The 22,184-nt window shown below is 36.0% G+C and overlaps 1 protein-coding gene across 1 annotated transcript; it reads left to right on the top strand.

Annotated features, from left to right (window-relative positions):
- The first annotated feature begins 4,927 nt into the window (after nt 1-4,927).
- Nucleotides 4,928-20,514, top strand: LOC129236149 (uncharacterized). The gene is made up of 5 exons (XM_054870377.1): nt 4,928-5,282; nt 5,515-5,794; nt 12,135-12,299; nt 12,426-12,799; nt 20,290-20,514. The coding sequence occupies exons 1-5, from the start codon at nt 5,140-5,142 to the stop codon at nt 20,363-20,365; spliced, it is 1,038 nt and encodes a 345-aa protein (XP_054726352.1). The 5' UTR covers nt 4,928-5,139; the 3' UTR covers nt 20,366-20,514.
- The last annotated feature ends 1,670 nt before the right edge of the window (nt 20,515-22,184 follow it).

Here is a 22,184-nt window from a genome sequence, read left to right as displayed (position 1 = left end):
TAAAGCGTAGCTTTTTTATGCCACTTTTTCTTTACTATGCTTAAATATATTTTATAAATCCATTTCAAGACTTTAATTAATAATAATATAGTAAATTGTTGCATGATTTGCAGGGTTTTATTATAAAAGCGTAATAGTTAATATTATTAATTTTATAAATTTTCAAATTTCCATTTGAATCCAGTACTGGATCAACTTCGTAAATAACTTTTTCAAGATTTCTTGAATCACTCATGCTTTCCAATGATATTTTAAAGACACAAACGTTTTTCAGTTAGAAATTAACAAAGCGTTAGAAAATTTAGTAGATTTATAGAATCATAATAAAAAAAACCAGTATTTCAGGAGATTGAAACTAACTTCCGTTGATCTCTAATTTCAGTAGATTTGGTATTACTGGTTTAATTATTATTCATCAATAAATATTAAGTCCGCAGCTGGCCTCTTGTGCACCTCTCAGAATGAAATTTAGGATCCGCCCCTGATGGAGTTAGCGACTTTCTAGCGACTTTTGATATTGGCCCTAGCGACTCAGATTTATTGGCGTTGGCAACACTGCATCCATTTTGCAAATTCAAAAAAGCGTTGCAAATTACAGCGTTTTTGTTGCGTACAGAAACGCATTTCTGCTACATTCTACAAGTCTGTTTTTTTCCAGAAAATGGATTAAATATTATTTGCGCTATTATCGGAATAAAGCAACAAATGCAAGAAAAAGTCATCATAAATTTGGTTCATCGGATGCAGCGTTTAAAGTGGTGCTTTGGCGAGCGCATGGAATAAATCATTTGCCATACTCAATGAAATACATTTTCAATCAAAATAAAAATGAGCTCTTTGAAGAAGTAAGATAGGGCAGATCTACTAGAAAACCTTCCCAAGCATTTTTTTTATTTTTATTTTTATTTTTTTTTTTTTGGATTTATCCTCAATTTAAACAGCTTAATTTTTACAAAATTTATCCATCACATTGTATTCTTAACTTTAAAGGCATATTCGCCATATTTTCGAAAATTCGAATTCGAGTGAAAAGTTATTGCGATATCTTTATTAGTTGGAAAATGAGTTTCAGAAAAAGAACTACTATTGCTTAAAATTTTTACAGAAACTCACTGAGTGCTTCAAAAAGCATGTAGCGATGACGTTGATTGTTTCCCCCTTATGAAAATTTACGACTGGTACAAGCGATTTCCATCGGGTGGAGAAACAGTCAGTGATGGTGGAATGATTGTTAACAGAGTGAATTATTCCCAGAAAACACAAAAGAAGTGGTGAAAAAATGGGAGTTTCTCAGTGATATGTCATTGGAGATTAATTGGACAACTGTGTGTTGCATGTTAATCGAATTTTTAGGTTTTCGTAAGCTTAAATCAAGATTTTTGTCACGCAAAATCGGTCGAGAGTTCTGAATGATGGTCAATTACGTTTGAAAAAATATATTTTTGCCACTAAATATGCACTCGACGTTTCCTTTTGTGAAAAGTTTGATTTTTTTCCAAATATTTAGAATGTGTATAAAAAGTGTAAAAACAGTAATATCATATTTAAGGGGGTGGTAGGGTTTAGCGCTAAAAAAAACACTTTTTTTTTAATTTTTTACAGAAATATGGCTTAAGATACTTTAATAAAATCAGTTGCATGTTATTGTACATCTTTTCAATAAGTTTTTAAAAAATATTAATAATAAAATATTGACAAATAAGCCCATGACAGAGTTTTTTTGGAGATATGTTTTTCGAGAGGTGCTCTGCGGTGCCAATCGGCATTCGTCGTAGAATCATCTGAAACCAAAAAAGTCGAATTTTTCAGTTAAAGTATGACGTAATGCTCCCCCCCCCACATGAATAAAAATTTTTTTTTTTTCATTTTTGTAGTTTTGGTGGCAAAAAAACGTAAAACGAGCATTTTTGGCGAAAAATTTCGCCATATTTGTAAGTGAAAAACAACCTTAAAAAAAAAAAATAAAAAAAAAACAGTGTGGGGGGGAGGTATTTTTGATTTAGAAAACGTGTGCCAAATTTGAAAAGAATCGGTGGAATAGTTTCGGAGTTGTGATTGGCACCGACTTTTAAGAAGTCGTTTCGGGAAAAACGCGTTTGAAAAAATGACTCTGAAAAATTATCTATGCTCCGCATTCGAGGTAGAGTGCCTACGAAGGCTATAACTTTGAGAGTTCTGCTCCGATCCACTTAAAATTTTGACACAACATTCTTGAAATGATTTACTATAAGATGAGTGAAGAAAAAAATTTCGATTTTGTGATCTCCGAATCGCAGGTAGTACAAATTAGAATCAATCGTTTGCTAACGTTTAGCTGGTCATAATGCACTGCTCCTTTCAAGTCCCACCAGATATCGTACGTGCATTGCCTTGGCGTCTAACCCGCCTTTGCTACCATTTGAGAAGCTTCAGCTCACTTCGTTAACGATCTCTTTCGCAAATGATATATACACATACATGCACAATAGGGTAGGTAAATATATTATAAATCGTAGGGTATTGTCTGATTTTATAGAGCAATATTATATGATACTTAAATATTTATAAAGGAAACTGTTTGCGGTGATTTTTCTTATTCCTGTAAGTAAAATAAATAAAGGTTATGCGGAGCATATATCCAGTTTTTGAAAATAAGTCAACCTCTGCGCCATCTAATGGGTAAATATTTTGGAGCCACTTCCTTCCATGTACACAACATATATATATATATACATATATATATACAACATATATACACATATATATCAACCAAAGTATGAACAAAATCTGAACACACGTCTAAATACGATCAAATAAAAACATTGTATGTCCGTTCGTCTGTTAACTCGAACAAAATTAAAATATTTCAATGAAACTTGATATACATATCAGCCTTTCTCGCAGACACTTTGATGTTGAAAATGGGCGAAATCGAGCAAAAACCACGCCCACCTTCCGTATAACCTTAATTTTCAAAACAGAAAAGAAGCAAAATTTCTCAAATATAGTACAAATAATTAATTCAATGAAAAAATCCGGCTAGTAATATAAAATCTTGAAAAATAAGCGGTAACACGCCGACTTTTTAGTAAATGCGTTTATCTCGACACCTAAAAAAACTCGACCAAACTTCACACACTTGTTGCTGCTCACCTCATTTAGACCCGAGCTTACTTTTATTGAGTTCGGATAAAAACTGGGCGCACTTTTTATGTGTTCAGATTAAATATCTGTCCGTCCATCTGATATTAAAAGCTTAACTCTCATTGTCTATGAGTTTATTTGAGGCCAAAAATTAACAGTCACCCCAAATTAAATGTTACTAAAATCTGCGTGGGTATGTAATGCTCGGCCCGGCCCCAATTTAATACTTCTTAACTTGTTTTACATTCGATTTGAGGAAAAAATTCTTCTGAACCACCCTAAGGTACACACTTGCATACATACATATACACTTATATATATTTACACAAACACAAGGCATGCACATAAAGGGCGGGCCATCGGCTTGCTCATTGGACAGCTTACATCCATAGTGAGTGCTATGTTGCTGAAACTAAGAATTTATTGAAAAAAAGTTACCCTACAAGACACATTTTATCTCAGCGCTAATATTAACGAACAAAATGATCCCAAATGTTGATCGAAAAACCCGGGCGTGACTGTCCAGAAGCCAATAGTACATCTCAGAGTGTCACAGTTTGGAGTTTGGAGTTTTAGAGTGCTAGCAACAATAGCAGTTTTTACGGAAATGCTGCTAGAAACAGTCTTTTGGTTAGGTGCCCTTTTTATGGTCTGAAATTGGGTTATATGGTTGCGCTAAAGCAAGGCAAATCGAGGCAGTTAGGTGCATAAGACCAGAAATGTTGGAACGCTTACTCTTTTTAAAGAAGCAAAAATCATTGAAATAGAAATCAGCCGATGGTCCACCCTTTATTTATACGTACTTCAAGTTATTTACACTCTCAGCATTCAATTAGACCCTCACCGACCGTATCTCAGTCAAAATTAATGAATTGATAAACCGAGCAGGTTGCACTCTTACTTGCATAAGCCCAGTGTAAATATTATGCATACACCGTCTATTCTATAAAAAACCGAACTTTTTATAAATAAAATAAACTTATGGCACCAACTATTGCACAACTTTTGAATTTCCTATACCGGCCCAGCATTGCTATCTTGTTAAGTATGACATTTTAATGCAGATGCTATGTACAATATGTAAGTTTCAAATGCGTTGGTGCGTGACTACCATTCGGAAGTGCGTAGGCTCAAATCTCCTTGCATAAAGTACCAAAATACCAAAACACCAAATAAAGTATGTAAGCGCCAATTTTAGGTACTTGAATATATCCTTAATGATGGCTTCAAAAATTTTAGAGACAGATGGCAATTTAATAATTTTACTCACACCGCTTCTTTTTAATATTGGGGTGATTGAAGTACACTTTCAATTAACAATAAAAATACCAGTTAATTAATTGAATAATAGCTTTAGAGACAGCACAAATGAAGCATAATTCTTAAACAAGATTACGATGAAATGTTCATCTTTTTTTATATGATAGCAGAAATACTACGAAAGGCAGATGGTTTGTCCGAGGAGCTTTTTCGTGAAATACACTCGTAGGTTTGTCATTGTCTGCCGAGAGACGACCGCTATAATAGTTTCTTGTGTTTCATGTGCTGGGTTTCAAGCCCAACCCATTCGGCTACATTCACTGATACTCTTTTCTCAGTTTTCTCACACACATCATCATCCACTCTAATGACACGGCAAGATATTTTCCGCTTCATTCTGCACAATCTTGTCAACATCATTTTATCGGCCTTTCTATTTGTAAAAATTTGGTTTTTTTTTTAGTAGAAGGTGTACATACATATGTGTGTTCGAGGGTTTATTTGGTAAGCAAAAACTCATGCTCTCAGTCTACCGGTACTTTCAGTGACAAAAACATCGTATGCTAAGCTATAGCAAACTTGATTATCGAATTCGTTAAAACGTTATTATTTTTTGTATTTTTTTATGCAAAATAAATACAGAGGAAAGAATAAATAAAATAATTAAGACTTAATTTGAATTAACATAAAAGAATAAAACATTCGAAAAATTGCATATTTTAATTTGTATTTAGTTGTCAGTGCATTAATTGAATAATGTCCTCCCTCCCCATAACATTTCAAAATGATTTTCACGATGAACAACTCTGCAAGCGAATGGAATATCGTGAGCTAGGCCTCACCGGAATGAAGGTGTCGAAAGTGTCTTTGGGTACCGGCACGCTAAGTGATTTCTATGGGTTTGTTGATGTTTAATTAAATTCTAAATTAAGTGTTTTTCCACTTTGTTGCACTTGAGCACTTGGGCACTGATAAGCGCCTACACAGTTGTCGTTGTTTGTTAGCCTTAAATATCTGCATGCATTTCATTCACATACATACATGTATGTATTACATATATTTAATTTATGTTTTGTTATTAAGTTTAGTTTATTACTAAATGCTTTGTTTGTTTTCCTTATTTGCCGACAGTGATCTTGATTTGGATGAGGCTATAAAAACCATACACAAAGCTCTTAAATCAGGTATTAATTATATTGATACGGCACCATATTATGGACAGGGACGTTCAGAGGAAGTACTGGGCATGGCATTGAAAAATGTACCGAGGGGAGTTTATTACATTGCTACAAAGGTGGGACGCTATGAAAGAGACTTGGAGAATATGTTTGATTTTTCCGCAAAAAAGACAAGAGCAAGTGTGGAGAAGAGCTTGAAGTTGCTTGGTATCGATTATGTCGACATTATACAGGTAAGTTCGTAATACTAAATAGTTAGATGAAGATATCTTATTTCGAGTGGTATCAAACGGCCACCGAAGCCGAATGGGTTAGTGCGTGACTACCATTTGGAATTCAGAGAGAACTTAAGTTCGAATCTCGGTGAAACACCAAAATGAAGAAAAAGTCTTTTCTAATAGCGGTCGCTCCTCGGCAGGCAATGTGAAACCTCCGAGAGTATTTCTGCCATGAAAAAGCTCCTCATAAAAAATATCTGCCGTTCGGAGTCGGGTAGAAACTGTAGATCCTTCCATCAGGGCCGTGGAGAGAGTATTCGGGCCCCGGGGGAAACTTGAGATGCGGGCCCCTTCAAATTTTTTTTATTTATCAAAATGCGTATTATGTTATAGTGATATAACATTTACACATTGAAAAACTCATTGATAACATTTTTGATAGAATTAATTATGAAATATTGATTAAAATGAATTTTAGAAAACTCTTCAGCAGATCTGAAATAAAAAACGCAGCTGAAAAAAGTTAAATTTTTTTATTCATTTTGTGAGCCTTATAAATATTTGAAAATTACTGCCACGATGCTTAGAATTTTGCTTTTCTTGCTTTAGCTGAGGCAAAAGCTCTTATAATATCATCGAAGTCGAGTTTCCTTGCTAACTCAGATTCCAAATACAAAGTTGCCAATCCTGTTACTCGACTCTGAGTTGAACAAGAACGATGGTAGTCTTTGATCCTTGATAAAGCGCTGAACGATCTTTCGGCGCCGGCAACCGATACTGGCAGGGTGCAGAATATTCGCAAAGCAATGCAGATGTTCGGGAACAGAGTATCCAAGTTTTTAGCTGTGATGGCATTCAACAAGTCGAACGGAGGCATACAACATTCCGAATTTCCAGTAAAATTCGCCTTGTACACACTCTTCAAGTGACACATCTCAATTGAGATTTCTTCCGACACATCAGAAGGGTATTTTTTAGCAAAATTAAGAGCTGCTGTCTGAAGTTCTGCTTTTTCAATTTTAGGGAATGAGAAAATGTTATTTATGTTTTTAATTGCAGTAAACCGATTTTCAATACCAGTGATAACTGATCATGATGACGAGAAATATGTTCCTCTTGAAATCAATTTCTTCGGCGGTCATATTTTCCGCTGAATTCTCAGGTTCTTCATCATTACGTTTCTTCTTTCGGCTTGCTGGCAATGTTGACGAAGTGTTTGGCAAACCTTTTGCAACAGTTTGACATTCTTTTAAAATCGAAAATAAAAAAATAAAATAAAAATGTGAAATTGACTGGGGAAACCAATTTAAAAAATTATTTATATAATAACATACCCAGTGAAAAATCAAAAATTTCTAGTCTATAAAAAGTATTATTCCTATCTCTACATTTAATTCTTTATCAACGTAAGGACAAATTGCTTTAAAGAATAACTACGTTTCAAAATTGGTCTTCATTTAAAATACAACTATCTAAATTTAATCTGATCATCACTATAATTATTAATTACCTTATAAATCAGTAGCATAAAATGTTCCATTTTAATAAGAGCTCAATAATATACACTTTTGTATCACCATATTATCTTTATTTTTCGTAATCGTGATCATAACATTCGATATGGTGACACCAAAAAAAGTCTGTGACGGAACTCTGGTAGAAGTATTATTTACTATATTTTTTCAAGCAGGAAATTTCTTGGAATTAGCCTCGAGTCCGGGCCCCTCTGAAAACTCCGGGCCCGGGGGAAAAAGTACCCGATCCCCTCTGGCACCCCCCAAGTAGCACTTAAGTGCCGTTTTGATACCATTATGAGACCTCCAACAGGCAGATACCTACAGCCAGCCAGAGCTGCTGATGTAATGGAGAAAATTTATGGGATTTATGTTGGCGCACTGCCCCAGGCTGTCGAAGAAACAAGCACCCATTGGCCTTAATCTTTTGTGCTCAAAAAACTCTTAAATATAATATAATATAACCACCATGTTTATCAAGAGTCTGACACAAAAATTAACGAGGACAACGAGCCCAAAATTAAGCGAAGCAACGAGTTTGTTATATTTAAAGTATCTTAACTAATTACTTGTTGGGATAAATCACTGGTCGCAGGGATTAAAGCGGGATTTTAAAAGAAACTAAAGCTTTAAGAAATTGAAATGATTTGTTGTTGTTATTGTTGTAGTATTATACTTAACCGTGTGAGTGTGGTGTAAATTACCGGTCGCCTTCGTCTAGCTCATCTAACGGTAGGCCCAAGAAACTTACTGTTTCGACAGTTTGGGTCCAGAAGGAGAGGGGTGTTAGATGAGTGGGTTTGATGGGGCATGTGAAAAGGTGGTTAGTGTCGTGGGGACATATGTTTAGTATGTCGGGATCAATTCTGGACACTGCTACAGTATCCAGAAAGTAATTATGCCAAGGTTACGCGGGTATCTCGGGGTAGTTGGAGCTCCTCATCTGCTATGGGTGGTGGTTGGACTCCGATTGTGGCACTCGGGGGTCGGGAGCTTAAAAAGGTGGTAAGTGTCTCCCAATGAATGTCGTTAATTGTCTGTCGAAACACTGTCCGGTCCAGTAGTTTTCGATTTGTTTTGTCCTGGTTTCTGCAGGTGCGCCTTCATTAAGTTTGCGAACTGATAGTTAAAGCCCCATGCCCCCGGTAATTTTTGGCTGCTTTTTTTCGAACTCTAAAACAAAATCCTCCACCAAATACAAAAAAGGTGTACATATACTCCGAGCACATATATATGTACGTTATCTCGCGGTGTTTTATTCTGCCAAGTCGCAGACTTCCGTGCATCGTTGCTGAGGAGACTGTACGCCTCGGCGCTCATTGGGTAAAAAAGAGGAAGAATATCTCGCTAATGTTAAATATGGAACCTCTCAACGCTTTTAATATGAGTCTTTGTCTGTATTCATACCTCTGTTTTTAGACAATCTTAAGATTAAAAAACGTTCGCCTTTTCTGGACTCTGCTGCTAAATCAGAATCACACGATTTGTAACTAACTTTGAAGATATTAAATATATCAGTGACGATTTTCCTGCCTACGGTATTAGCTTAATTTCGTAATATCTTAACGTGAATGCAAGACATTTTAAGAATGTACTTTCGACTGCCTGTACAGTTTGTAACTTGGGTGTCCCTGAAAACATTCAACACGTCATAGGCATCTGCTCAATTTATAAAAATTTTCGTGTAGACCATTTTGGTGAAAGTACGATAGATTTATCTAATATAAATATCTAAATGGTGATTATAGAGCTTCGTATAAATTTTATCCTGCTGTCTGAAATATACATAGGCAAATGATTTTAAAGGAATTTTTTAAGTACTCTTTTGAGTTTAAATAATAGTATTTTTTGCGTACTGAAGTTTTAGTTCTTTTTGCATTTTATAATAAAGCTTTGAATTAAAAATGAAGAAAAATGTGCCATCATATACTTGTTTTACTTAGTCCTACCATAGATATGAAATTATAATACTTTTTTTAAAGAAGTTAGTTTTATACAAAAAAACAGTTTATAAATTTTTATTCGAAGCGGTCAATGCTTTTAACACAGACTTTCAAACGATTAGGCCATTCAGTTAGTGCAGCACTCACGATTTCCATGGATATTGACGTCGCTGCTCGAACAAAAGATTGTTTGAGACTCTCCAAATATCTGCGAGGTCTTCGACAGGCCATATTCTCCAATTCTGACCACAATCTGTAGTTCAATGAATGAGGAATTTCAAACGGTCAATCTTCTGTGGCTTGGACCCAGGAATATTGCTTTTTAGCCACTGCTGGGCGGTTTTTGCCTTATGGGCTGGAGCGAAATCTTGCTGAAAGATCCAACGCTTTCCATTGAAGAGACTCCTTCACCACGCCTTCTAATACTTCCTACTGGTACACCTTTGTCTCGGTCTTAATCGCTTTTTCGATGAAATGAAGAGATGTAACGCCTTTACAAGACACTCCAAACCAAACCATTACGGAGGCTGAATGGTGGAACCCTTGGAACAATATATATTTTGTCGTTTTGCTTATTAAAATCTTCAACAGTGAAAATTTTCTCAACTGTGAAAAGATTGAAAGGTATTTTCATGGCCGTTGACCGCATTACACCGAAGAAGCTGCCTGCATCCGTTGAACCTAATTTTCTTCAAGCGCGTTGTCAAAAGATAGTCAGTTGAGCAACGGAAGGCTTTCATGTGGATATGATTTTTAGTCTTGATATTGATCTGGACGATACATTCATTTTCCTTGACATGATTTTCTGCTTTCTAAGGGAATTTCTGCGAATTCGCTCTTGCCGTAGGCATTGAAAAATTTGTCATAAAATTTATGACAAGACTAAACATATAAAGCGTTTTTCAATAGGTGCGCTTCAACTTTTTTCCGATAGGGAGGGCGAACGACGCAATATTTTTTATTTTTCGCTTGTCATTTGTAAACTTCATTAGTACACATTTCATCATGGAACGCTACACACTTGAGCAACGATTGCAAATCGTGCAAATTTTTTATGAAAATAATCGTTCTGTTGCTGCTACTTTAAGAGCATTACGGCCATTTTACGGTCCATTTAACAAGCCGTCCCGTTTTGGTGTTATGTGAAGTCATTGGTCTACAGTAACAAGCCGGCGACGATTTGTGAGCTCAGAGCCAATATTGAACGCGAAATTGCTGGAATTTCGGCCGATTTATGCAAAAGAGTGGTCGAAAATTGGGTTCAACGATTGGACTTCGTAAAACGTGCACGCGGTGCTCATGCAAAAGAAATCGAATTTCATATTTAAATGTATATGTTCAAACTCGATAATAAAAAAAAAATTAGTTAAAAAAGTCAAACCGTTTGTGTTTTATTAAAACAAAAAGTTGAAGCGCTCTTACTGAAAAACGCTTTACATAGTTTAGGTTGCCATCTCGTCGAGCATGAATAGACTGTTACTGTTACTTTTGCAGCATTCTTAAAAACTCATGGGGAATTTTTCATGTTGTTACAAGAACAAAAGAGATGCCTGGATTCTATGCGAAGCTATCAAAAGAAGATTTGCTATAAAGATTCATGAAAAAGAAACACAGTTGAGAGAATATAGAAGGTTGTGCATATCGGGGTACTGCTATGTACTAGCCTCTCAGTTAATTGGGCAGAATTAGAAGTTGAACTGACGTAATTGTAGATTTTTGTTTACACTTTTTTCTATTATCTTCTTTGTTTGTATTTGCAAGTCTTCTCTATTTTGAAATTATATTCTTAAATCTCTCACTCATCTTATTTTTAATTGCATAAACCACCAAGGTGTACAGAATACAGAAGGTTGCGCCTCCCAACAACTGCTACTTCCGTCAGATGTGATACATTTTTCCGTCATCATGGGAGAAATTCCCAGCATCATTTATCGCGAACATCATTTATCGCGAATATGACAGACGTTCCGCACAGAAGGCAAAGATCTCTGTTGGTGTCTTTAAACAGTCAAGGACATGCTAAGAACGCCTAAGAACGGAACTCGCTAAAAACGGCTGGTTCTTGCCCCTCGTCCATTGTTCTGTGTTTAATTAAAAAAAATTTGATTAGTCCGTTACCGACCTGACTATTTGGTTGGATATCTAAGACACAGATGGACCTTCCGGCAATGTTCTACTTTAATTTGTAGGACTGAGAAAGAAATGCAATAATCTGATGGTGCTAAGCTAAGAGAACTAGCTGAAAAAGGTGAAAGGTATTATCCACTCATTTGATAAATTTTTGAACGACCGCAGTTAGGTCGCAGGTTATAAGGCCGCTGGATGCGTTCTTCAAGGGAAACATCCTTGCACGAAAGTTACCGAAAGTCAGCAGTGTAGTGGCTTGGCACGACTTCATAGGGTATGCTGATGATTAAGTACCTATATCCTGCAACCTGCTACAATTATACTTTGAATATCCATTAAAAAATTTAGAATAGTCTCCATAGCTCTGATGAAGAGCATACAGGAAACGACAGTCTTGTTCAGCTAATCGAGGATCCATAAAATATACACCATGATAGAAAGAGCTGTTTTGCCACACAAATTCCCAGGAGCAAATTGACTTGTGAACACAAATCTAAAGCAATTATTTATTTATTGCTCCCAGATATCCTTAAGCCTACTGTCTCAAATGATACCCAAAACTAAGTCAAGCATTTGCATTTTTGAAGAAATAGAGTTTAACTCTATTTAGGGTCGAAGGCCGAATTAGGGTAGCATGTACTTCGTGTGAAGTTAGTTATCTAACCACTGCTATGAAATATAATATATTATACGCTCTTATTGTTCAAAGCACAATCAGGAGTTTTTTACCTTTTTTAGATCCAGCTAATTTCATTACATATCCTGTTTCAGATTCATGACATTGAATTCGCTAAAGATCTCGACGTTGTTGTCAACGAATGTCTACCTGAATTGCAGAAAATCGTAAAAGAAGGAAAAGCGAAATTTATTGGTGTAACCGGATACCCGTTGGAGCGCCTAAAGGAATGCATTGAGCGTGCACCAGGCAGTTTTCACGTAATTACATATATTTACATTTTCACAGTAACTGATTGCTTCCACATACAAAAAATTATAATTAATCAACTACATACATACATATGTATATCATATTTTCGAATGTTTCATTTCCCCTTTCCACAGTCAGTATTGGCCTATACGCGCTACACCCTACTGGACGACTCACTAAAATCATATATGGACTTCTTCCAGCAACAGAATTTGGGCATTGTGTGCGCTTCCGGTCATGCTCTTGGCCTTCTAACCAATGCTGGTCCACAAGCATGGCATCCAGCCGGCGAGGAAATAAAAGAGTTATGCCGGAAGGCTGCAAACATTTGCAAAGAGGCTAACGTCGAACTCGGCAAGTTGGCCATGTACCACTTTATGCAGTTGGATGGTGTAAGCACCTTCCTAACCGGAATGCAAACACGCCAATTGTTGGATATCAATCTGGCCGCATACTACAATGGACTGAACAAGAAGGAGCAGGAAGTGTTACAACTATTACGAGAAACGTAAGTAACTAAAAGCATGTGTGTGTGTGTGTGTGTGTGTTATACAAAGCAGTGGACAATTAGAGAGTGTTGAGTAGACGAATCAGGTAACTGGTATGGCCAAATTTGTTGGTTGCTATTCGTTGCTGGTCTGTAGTTAAGTGACCGGTTGATCTGGTGGCCCGCTGTTAGGTGACGCTTTAAGCTGTCAAGTTGGGGCTTGTTGTAATTTTATAGTCGGACATAAAGTTGTGCAATTCGGATATGAAATAAATACCGCTAATAATGACACAAGGCGTAGCACGAATATTATGTAAGCGTTAGTGAACGCTAGTAGATAATATTACTGAAATAAATTGAAATAGCTAATTTTCAAAGCACCAACAAAATAAATATACGTATACGCATACATATACCCGCAAAAATATCTATTTTGCATTTCTTATCTATAAAATATGATGCTTGGTCTGCACTAGGGATGTTTGCATCAGCAGTAATTATTAATCGGGATTCCGGAATGTCTTTAATGGGATCCCGAAATTCCTGGACTCGCCCTGGGATACAATTTTCGTGATAACACATTTTTTTGTTTTTTGAAGTGAAAACTTCTTTAGAATCGTTGGGAGTGATTTCAGAAAAAGTGAAACGAAAAAAGCGACACTCTTGGCTACGAAGCGTTATATTATATGTTGATATAAACGTAGCGACGAACTAAATAACTTTTAGGCCAGCGCCGACAGCATGGCGCGGTAGCCGAGCGACTAGCAATGTGAGCTTCCGATCCAAAATCCTTGGTTCGAATCACAAGAAAAAAATTTTTTTTATACAGTTATTTTATTTTATTTTATGATATGTTTATGAGGAGCTTTTTTTCATGGCAGAAATACACTCGGTGTTTTGCCATTGCCTGCTGAGGGGTGAGCGCTATTAGAAAAATAGTTTTCCTTAATTTTGGTGTTTTCACCGAGATTCGAACTGACGTTCTCTCTGTGAATTCTGAATAGTAGTCACGCACCAACCCATTCGGCTACGGCGTTTGTTTAATTTTACTGATGCAAAAATGAGGGAAAATATTTCAATAAAGTTTGCTTACTGTTTACACATTTTCCAAAGGTGACGGAGAACCAAAAAAAAAAGTCGATTTTCAAACAAATACGAGTGCATATGTGTAATTGTGTTAGAGTTTCGGTCACGCCCCAGCAAAACCTGCGTGCATATGTGTTTGTAACATTCAAAAAAATGTAATTGTGTTAGAGTTTCGGTCACGCAGGTTTTGCTGGAGACGCTCATAATAGCAACCGCGTGTGTATTTTTATATTCGTAAATATTTTCATTTTTAAATATTTACCGCAATTATGCCGAAAAATAATGCAGAAAAGTGTCGTGAATATCGACAGAAAAACAATCAATAAATAGCATCACGGAATTCATTCACGAAAATTTAATAAAGTATACACCAGAAGTATCGCGGATACTTAGAAAGGATTACGATAAAGTTCCAATGATTTTAAGTGGCGATTTTAACGTAAATTTTGCATTGGACACAGCGGTTCCTTCAATTGACTTTCTCAATACAACATTCAATTTAAAAATGTGTAACAATCGCACTGAATCGACAACACGATCAAAAACAACCATTGACGCGGTATTTCAAAGATATGTTGTCAACATCGAAACTAAAGCATTTGTATCATATTTTAGCTATCATAAGCCACTCGTATCATTTGTTGAAATTGAAAACATTGAGGATGAATAATACAATAATAAAATGAAGAAAATAAAATATGAACTTTATAGCAATATTATAATGAACCTATAATTATCCCGCCCCTAATGCTGCTTTCGTCTCATTCTCTCTCAGTTTGTTTTACGGAAGGTTTTACTTCTATCGCGTCTAACCGTTAGACTGGTATTTTTTTTTTTTTATGAGAATTAAAACCCTTAATATACCATATTAGGATATTAAGTGATCTTTGCTGAAAATTAAGCATAAAATGGCTTTGAATAACTGTTTATTTAATTTATTTAATTCAACACAAGACAAATAAGAACTGTTTAAAGCAATAACTTGTTAACAAATCAAGGGGTAATCCACCCTGACGGCATTAAAATTAGACTGTTATGCTAGGTTGTTCACTAAGTTTTGTGGTTCGATATAAAAACAAAATTTTATGGTTTGAAATAGACTTTATTATTCAGTATAACCTCCCTGAACATCAATAAACTTGTTCCTACAATATTCCAATTTATGAATTCCCTCCTTGAAGTGAGAATCTGGAAGGGCTGCAAAACATGATTTCACAGCTGTTACGACCTCGCCATTTGATGAAAAACCCTTTCCACGCATGAATTTTTTATGTCTGGACAGATGGAAGTCGTTTGTGGTCAAATGTGGTGAATCCGGTGGATGTTCCAACAATTCGGATGTTAATTCATGGATTTTAGCTATTTTCAAAATGCTCCCGTTACACAGTGCATTGTCCCTGCTGAAAAATATTTTTTTCTTTTCCTAACTGGGTTTTCTTTCACGATTTTTTTCTTTCAGCTAGTGTAAAAAGTTGCAATAATATTCAGTATTCAGTATATTTTACCAGTTTGTAAGTAATCCACAAATAAAATTTCTTTTGCATCCCAAAAAACTAATGCTAACAACTTCTTGGTCGATTTCTGGACACGAACTTGTTTCGGAGCCGAAGAACCAGGTTCACGCCACTCTTAGCCTCTTATTTTGATTTAGAATCATGGTGATAGACCCAAGTCTCAGCCATAGTGATGAATCGACGCACAAAATCCACTTTATCTTTTCGGCGCTCGAAATGTTGCTGAGAAAGTCGCATTTGAATGTGTTTTGCTCCATTCTTAGCAAATGCGAGACCCATTGTGCTTATACATAGGTATGTAGCTTTTTGAGATGCCTAAGACTTGCAGGAAAATAAAAATAAAAAACTCACTCGCTTTCATATAAACGAGTCCCGGCATTTACAATTCGGATCCCGTAATTCTAGATTTCATATCCCTCATCTGCACATCAACTTTTCTGCAAACGACTTGTTTTTGCAATTTTGTGCTTGAGCAACTTTCATGTTCATGGCCGTAAAGCAATTGTGTGACGATTGGATCGCTATGAAAAATATACCTACTAATGTATGCATGTGTGCAAGTATGTATGTACTGTGCTACTGCACAACCAATTGTGGCAAGCAAAAGAAATGCAACTTTTCGATGTGCAATTCGGTTATGAGTCTCGTTTCGATCTCTTATTCATCTCAAATACATTGCAAAGTTACCCCTTGAACAGAATTGCAGGGGACGGGTGCCCGCTGTCAAAATTAGAACACATTTATATCGTGAAGTTGAACAGAATTGCGGCGGACTTGCCGTCGGATAAATTCACATCTGCAAAATAATTAGATTCATTTCTATTTTCTCCGACAGGTTGAAAACTCAGGGTTGCTTTTCTGATCACTTGATGCCAATTTGTTTGTTTAGAAGAAGAGTTTAGGAAGAATTTTTTTGCAACAATCAACTTCAACGAGCCGCTTGACAAATACAGCAAACGAAAATAAGACTTGGAGTCGACCTTCATATAATCAGCACACGATTTCTGTAAAATGATATCACTTCGACATTTTTGAGATAGTGCCTACATATACAATGTGTTGCTTTGAACAACTAATTGTTTTATTGTACTGTGTTAGGTTAGGTTAGGTTTGGCAGCCGCATCGCACTTAGAGACAACAATGCCACTTAGACCACAAAATGGGTCCGTTGTGAACCGCGGGTGCTGAGCTACATTTCCCTCTCCCTATTAAACCATCCTGAGCTTTTGACAAAGCGTAAAAGGTTGTTGATACCTAAAATGTATAGATTATCTATATTCGTTAAGAAGTCGGATTTTAAAAATCGGTTCCTGCTTCTGGCTAGAGCTGGGCATGTGCAAAAAAGGTGTTGAATTGTTTCCAACTCCTCCTCATTTCTGCAGCTACGACAGAAATCATGCGTGTAAATGCCTAATCTCTTTGCATGATTTCCTATGAGACAATGTCCTGTGAGGGCCCCTACTAAGGTCCTGATTTGAATGCTATTCAGTTTTATAATACTCTTGGACTGACGTAAATTTAGCCTTGGCCATGTTTGCCTAGCAATTTCACAGGTGTTAACGCTAATCCATCTTTGATTTGCAGACCTGATTAATGCGCCCATAAAATTACTTATGTCTGGCAAACAGGTACCTTCTCTTGCAAGTTGGTCTGCCCTACAGTTCCCTGGTATATCTCTGTGGCCTGGAACCCAGCACAAGATTATACGATATTGTTTGGCCATCTCATTTAGAGATTGGCGACAACGTAAGACACTCCTTGATGTTGTTTGGAATGCATCCAGGGCTCGTAGGGCAGCTTGGCTGTCTGATAGAATGCAGATATCCGTTGATGATATTCTGTTTATCTTTAGCCATTTTAAGGCTTCATGAATAGCGTTTATTTCCGCTTGAAAAACACTACAGTGATCCGGTAGTTTAAAGGATTCACTAATAGAAAGCTCTTCGCAAAATAACCCTGATCCTACACCGGTATCCATTTTAGACCCGTCCGTGTAGATCTTAACGGATGTGTTGGGTGTTGGATCTTCTTCAAACCATTCCAGTCTAGAAGGGATTTTCATTAGGAAATTCCTTTCGAAGCAGAGAATGGGAGGGTGATAATCACAGTCACTGGGTATATCCGTGTAGGAGTCTAAGATGGTTGAATGTCCCTGTGTGACAGTCTTCCATTGTGAGCTCGCTTTGAGCCTTACAGCGGAGCAGGCCGCTAAGTATTTGCAGAAGAGATCTAGGGGTGGCAGATGTAGCATGATGTCCAAAGCCATGGATGACGTGGTTTTCATGACGCCACATATTGCTAATTCCGCTGATCTCTGCACCTTATTCAATAAATTAGAATAGGTTTTTTTCTGCATAGCACACCACCAGACAACATTTCCATATAGAAGAATGGGTCTGACGACAGCAGTGTAAACCCAATGAGCAACCTTAGGTTTAATTCCCCAGGTCTTACCTTTAGCTCTCTTACAGGAATAAAAAGCTAGGTTCGCTTTCCTGACTCTTTCTAAGATGTTTAACTTCCAAGTCAGTTTCCTATCTATGTTTAGTCCCAAGTACTTGGTTTCTTCCGAAATCACAAGAGCTTCCCCCTTGAGCATAATTGGACTTAGTTGAGGGATTTTGTGTTTCCTAGTGAACAATATAAGTTGTGTTTTGTCTGGGTTGACTCCTAGACCACACTTTCCTGCCCACCTAGAAAGTATGTCTAGAGCATTTTGTATTAGGTCTCTTAATGTAGATACAAATTTACCAGAGACAGCAATGACAACATCATCGGCGTAAGCTATCACCTTACAGCCCACCGATTCCAGTATTAACAGAAGTTTATTTACAACTGCGTTCCATAGAAACGGTGAGAGGACTCCGCCTTGCGGTATTGTACTGTGTAGAGTGTATTATTATTGTACTCTCATTCATTCCATTCCTCGAGATCTGGAGCTTAACGAAAGATTTAGAATTTTTGTAAATGTAGTCGTACGTCCTTCATATTTGACACTTGTAAATTAGACATATTCCAGATTCAGTATAAAAATTACAAGCCATTAAAAATACAAGCAATGGGGCGCGTAAAGTCCAAAAGCATATTGGATATTGATTTCCATCCATTTCAAAATAATAATTTTTTTTTTAGTAAAAAAAGTTATTTTAAAACGAAATGTATGATTAATTTTGCGCCTTCTTTTAATTATTGAATAATAATTGAATTCTTTTTAATAGTTGAATTCTTTTCCCAACTATGTAATGTTAATTGTGAGTTTTATACGAAATTCATGTTCGGTCAGCAGTGTTTTTGGAAATTTATTAAAGCTGTTCTAACTTTGATCACTTTTAAAAAATAGTTTGCAAAACATTGGAGAGATATGAGTCGAAAATCAATAGCATGGTGGGTAAGAAGTTTTGAGTATTTTTTTTTTGGTTTGCTTGAAAATGATAAATGCTAATTGAACGCACTGTGGCATGGGCAATAAAAGTCATATTATATACATATGTACATTGCATCGACTTTAAAGACGTAATCAATGGAATGTGGCGTTTTTTTGTATGAAAGCATATTTCAGTTTATAAAATTACTATGGGGATCTACATTTGACTGGTATGTATACATCAGTCAATAGGTCTGTTCATGGAAACATTATCCAGTAACTTGCCACAAACTTAATTTCCGAGAATTCACTCTCAAAGAGAATAATATCAAAAAAAGTATATGATCGCAAAACCTGTAACAATTTGCAAATTTTACGAACAACTTAAATTAATTAAATTTTTTTTCATTTTAGCTACCTCGTATTAAATTAAGAAAACAAAATAAAGCAAATAAAACGCAAAATAACGAGCTTCGGAGTCACATGATTTCATTTTGTCCACAATAATTTGTTCCATTTTATTATCGCTGTCAGATGAAGAACACTCCGCTAGCAATTGCAATTCGCAAATTTTAATTCGTATTTATTTTTACTTTGCCCACAGCTGCAACTTGCAACTTCCCTCAAAATGAAATGTCATTTTGCCCTCTCACTTTTCCCTACTTTGCAAGTTTTTTGGGTACATGAACACCAAAACGTGATAATTTGTAACAATTGTTACAACTATTTGCTTCTTAAAAACCTAATGTAGGAAAAATGCTAAACAAATTTGTTGTTGCTATTTTTTGAAAGGAAACATTTTTCAACTAGAAAAAGCAAATCCACACTCTGCATGTTATACTCAAGACTAGATCTTAATATTATTGAGAATTGCTGGAAAGTTTTGGGTGCTACAGCTCAGTCAGCCCAGCATTTCCCTGTCAAAGAAATTTTTTCATTGATGCCCGGAAAGAAATGGCTGAAATATAGGCCTATTCTTCTCGCCAAGCGTTAGCAAGTGGCATAAATGAACATATCTCGGCAGCGCTGAAATAGGGCTCCATAAAATTATATGTTTTTGTAAAATAGTGAGTTATACCAGTAGTATGAGGCATAACTATAAGTATAATCGCGAGCGACGAATCTTGCTGATAACTTTGTTGTTGCTTTCACAGGAAATTGTTTAGTCAAGTGATCCGAGCAAAGCAAATAAAAGAAGACTAATAACTAAGAATTGAATACCCCGAAAAAATTAAATCGGTTTTAAAAGTATAGAACTTTTGCGCAGGATTGAAGCTGTTAAGTATCCGTTTTTTGTTTTTTGTCTAAATGAGAAAGTAGAATAAGAAGAATGGAAGAATTTTTAAAGTAAGCATTTTGCGAATTTATGTTTCAAACTTTACTACAGTTATGAAACTACAATGATTTTAAACTTTTGCACAAGAGTGCATTTCATTTGTGCAAGTACGGTTTTGCAACCAAAAATTATGCATTTTAACACAAATATATGTACATACAAGTATATCGCATTTCCTAATTTAAAAACGAATTTTCGTTTTTCATTTCAGTATTTTCACCAAATCACTTAACTGGGAAGGCAACGAATTGGAAACTTATTGGGCCGCTAGAAAAGCGAAAAAATAATAAGGAAGCGTTAAAGAAACTTTTAATTTTGAAACAGAAATGCACTTGGATTGTTTACATAATGGAATGAAAATTTTAAATATTTTAAACATGTACAATTAAATATTTGTCCATCTCTATTGTGCTAATAAAAATTTAGTTTATTTGTATTTCATAATATTTCAATTACAAGAAGGCGCTCCAATGATATAATAATGAAGTAAAACACGTCTTCTTCTGTCAAAGAACTTTATTTCACTCTCCTTTTTACAAAAACTCGTCTTAACTTAAAGCTTAACTAATATTTAACATTTAATGAGAATGGGAGAAAGTAAAACTAGCAATGAATGTAGGAATGCATGTTGTCTGTATGTTGAGTGCGTGAGTAAGCGTGTGGGTGTAGAGTGTGAGAAAGTATGTTGTTGGTTTACATAAGAGTTAGCATAAGTAATTAAATATAAGAGTAAGATTAAGTTAGAATTAAGAGTAGGTATAATATAGGAATAGGGTGATCATGTAACTAAGTATACTAGTATGTAACGTTATAATATAACTTATATGGTAACCTGAAAATGGTGTCTTTCGAGTGCGCTTCGCGAGAAGACACCACTTGTTACCATACCATCAAACTTTGAGCCATCTGTTTAAGTGGCTACTAAGGCCCACCTTGAGTTTAGTTGAAAAAAATAATTCTGATAGGATTTGTGCCACATATCTACTACACTGAACGACTAGATTTTTGCTTCTGTACGCCTATTATTACTTCACTACATATCCTCATTATAATTTATTTCCTGTCACCCAAGATTTATTTTAACGGCTACTTGTGATTTTCCTGAATTTTCCGTTAATATTACTAGTATCACGCAGTATGTAATTGCACCATTTATTTCTTTAAAATCGTTAAATTATGAGTTTAGCATACGTAAACCAACCGTCGTTAGCTTCTCAACATATAATAGTCTATCAATCATCGCAACTGTATAGATATGTCGTGAATTGATTTCTAAAAGTCAGCGACGAAATTTCACTCAACAAGTGAAGCAGTGTTATCGTGATTATTTTGGTTCCCTGTGGCTCATCAAGATAAAGCTTGGGCAACTCATACAAGATACTTAAGAGGCTAAAGCGGGCATCATCGCCACACAAACTAAGTGGCGTCTAATGCAGCTTTTATGTAAAGGAGAATAAATTCGGGGATGAATTTAAAAATACAAGTACTTTCCTTCACTCCACTGAACGAGTGACTCACCCAAGCCCATATCAAAACAAGATTCTTACACATTTGCACCAACTCCTCCTCAATGAGCGCACCTATCAATGTTTCTCTCTGCAAGACATAAAGAGTTGTGTTTGACGATGTCAACAACAGAATGGACAAGGTAGCAGGGTTCAAACCCCCCCTCCCAGACGAAGTTTTAAAAATTTTTGTGACATAAATCGATATGAAAAAAAAAAAATAGCACTGCAACAAAAATTGGAACACCCCCTAAATCTGAGGGTCTGCGCACGGGCCTGAAACGTTACAATGATACTGTTAGCATTGCAAAACGCTATGGGGTTGGACCAAAAACAACCGCAACAACGCCAGAAATGGTTCGGAAAGTGAAGGTTCGACTTGAACGAAATCCACGTCGAAGTGAAAGAAAAATGGTCAAAGAACTGAAAATATCGCAAGACAGCATTCGACAGCAAGTTCCAAAAAGCACACGATCTTTCACCCCAGCAAAAAAAAGGTCGGTGCGAAAGAGCAGAGGACTTGTTGCGCTTGCACGAACGAGGCGAATTTCCTAACATTGTGTTTTCTGATGAAAAAAATTTCCCAGTTGAGCAGTTCATT

Source organism: Anastrepha obliqua, chromosome 1, assembly GCF_027943255.1.
Source record: "Anastrepha obliqua isolate idAnaObli1 chromosome 1, idAnaObli1_1.0, whole genome shotgun sequence".
NCBI classification, from domain to species: Eukaryota; Metazoa; Arthropoda; class Insecta; order Diptera; family Tephritidae; genus Anastrepha; species Anastrepha obliqua.
Note: the sequence above shows the minus strand (reverse complement) of the source record. Positions and strands in the feature narration are given on the sequence as shown.

Excerpts from the sequence above, each read along its gene's own strand:
- LOC129236149 (XM_054870377.1), top strand. The coding sequence starts at position 5,140 with ATGTCCTCCCTCCCCATAACATTTCAAAATGATTTTCACGATGAACAA. Across the intron at positions 5,283-5,514 it reads ACGCTAAGTGATTTCTATGG|TGATCTTGATTTGGATGAGG; the intron begins GTTTGTTGATGT and ends ATTTGCCGACAG. Across the intron at positions 12,300-12,425 it reads GTGCACCAGGCAGTTTTCAC|TCAGTATTGGCCTATACGCG; the intron begins GTAATTACATAT and ends CCCTTTCCACAG.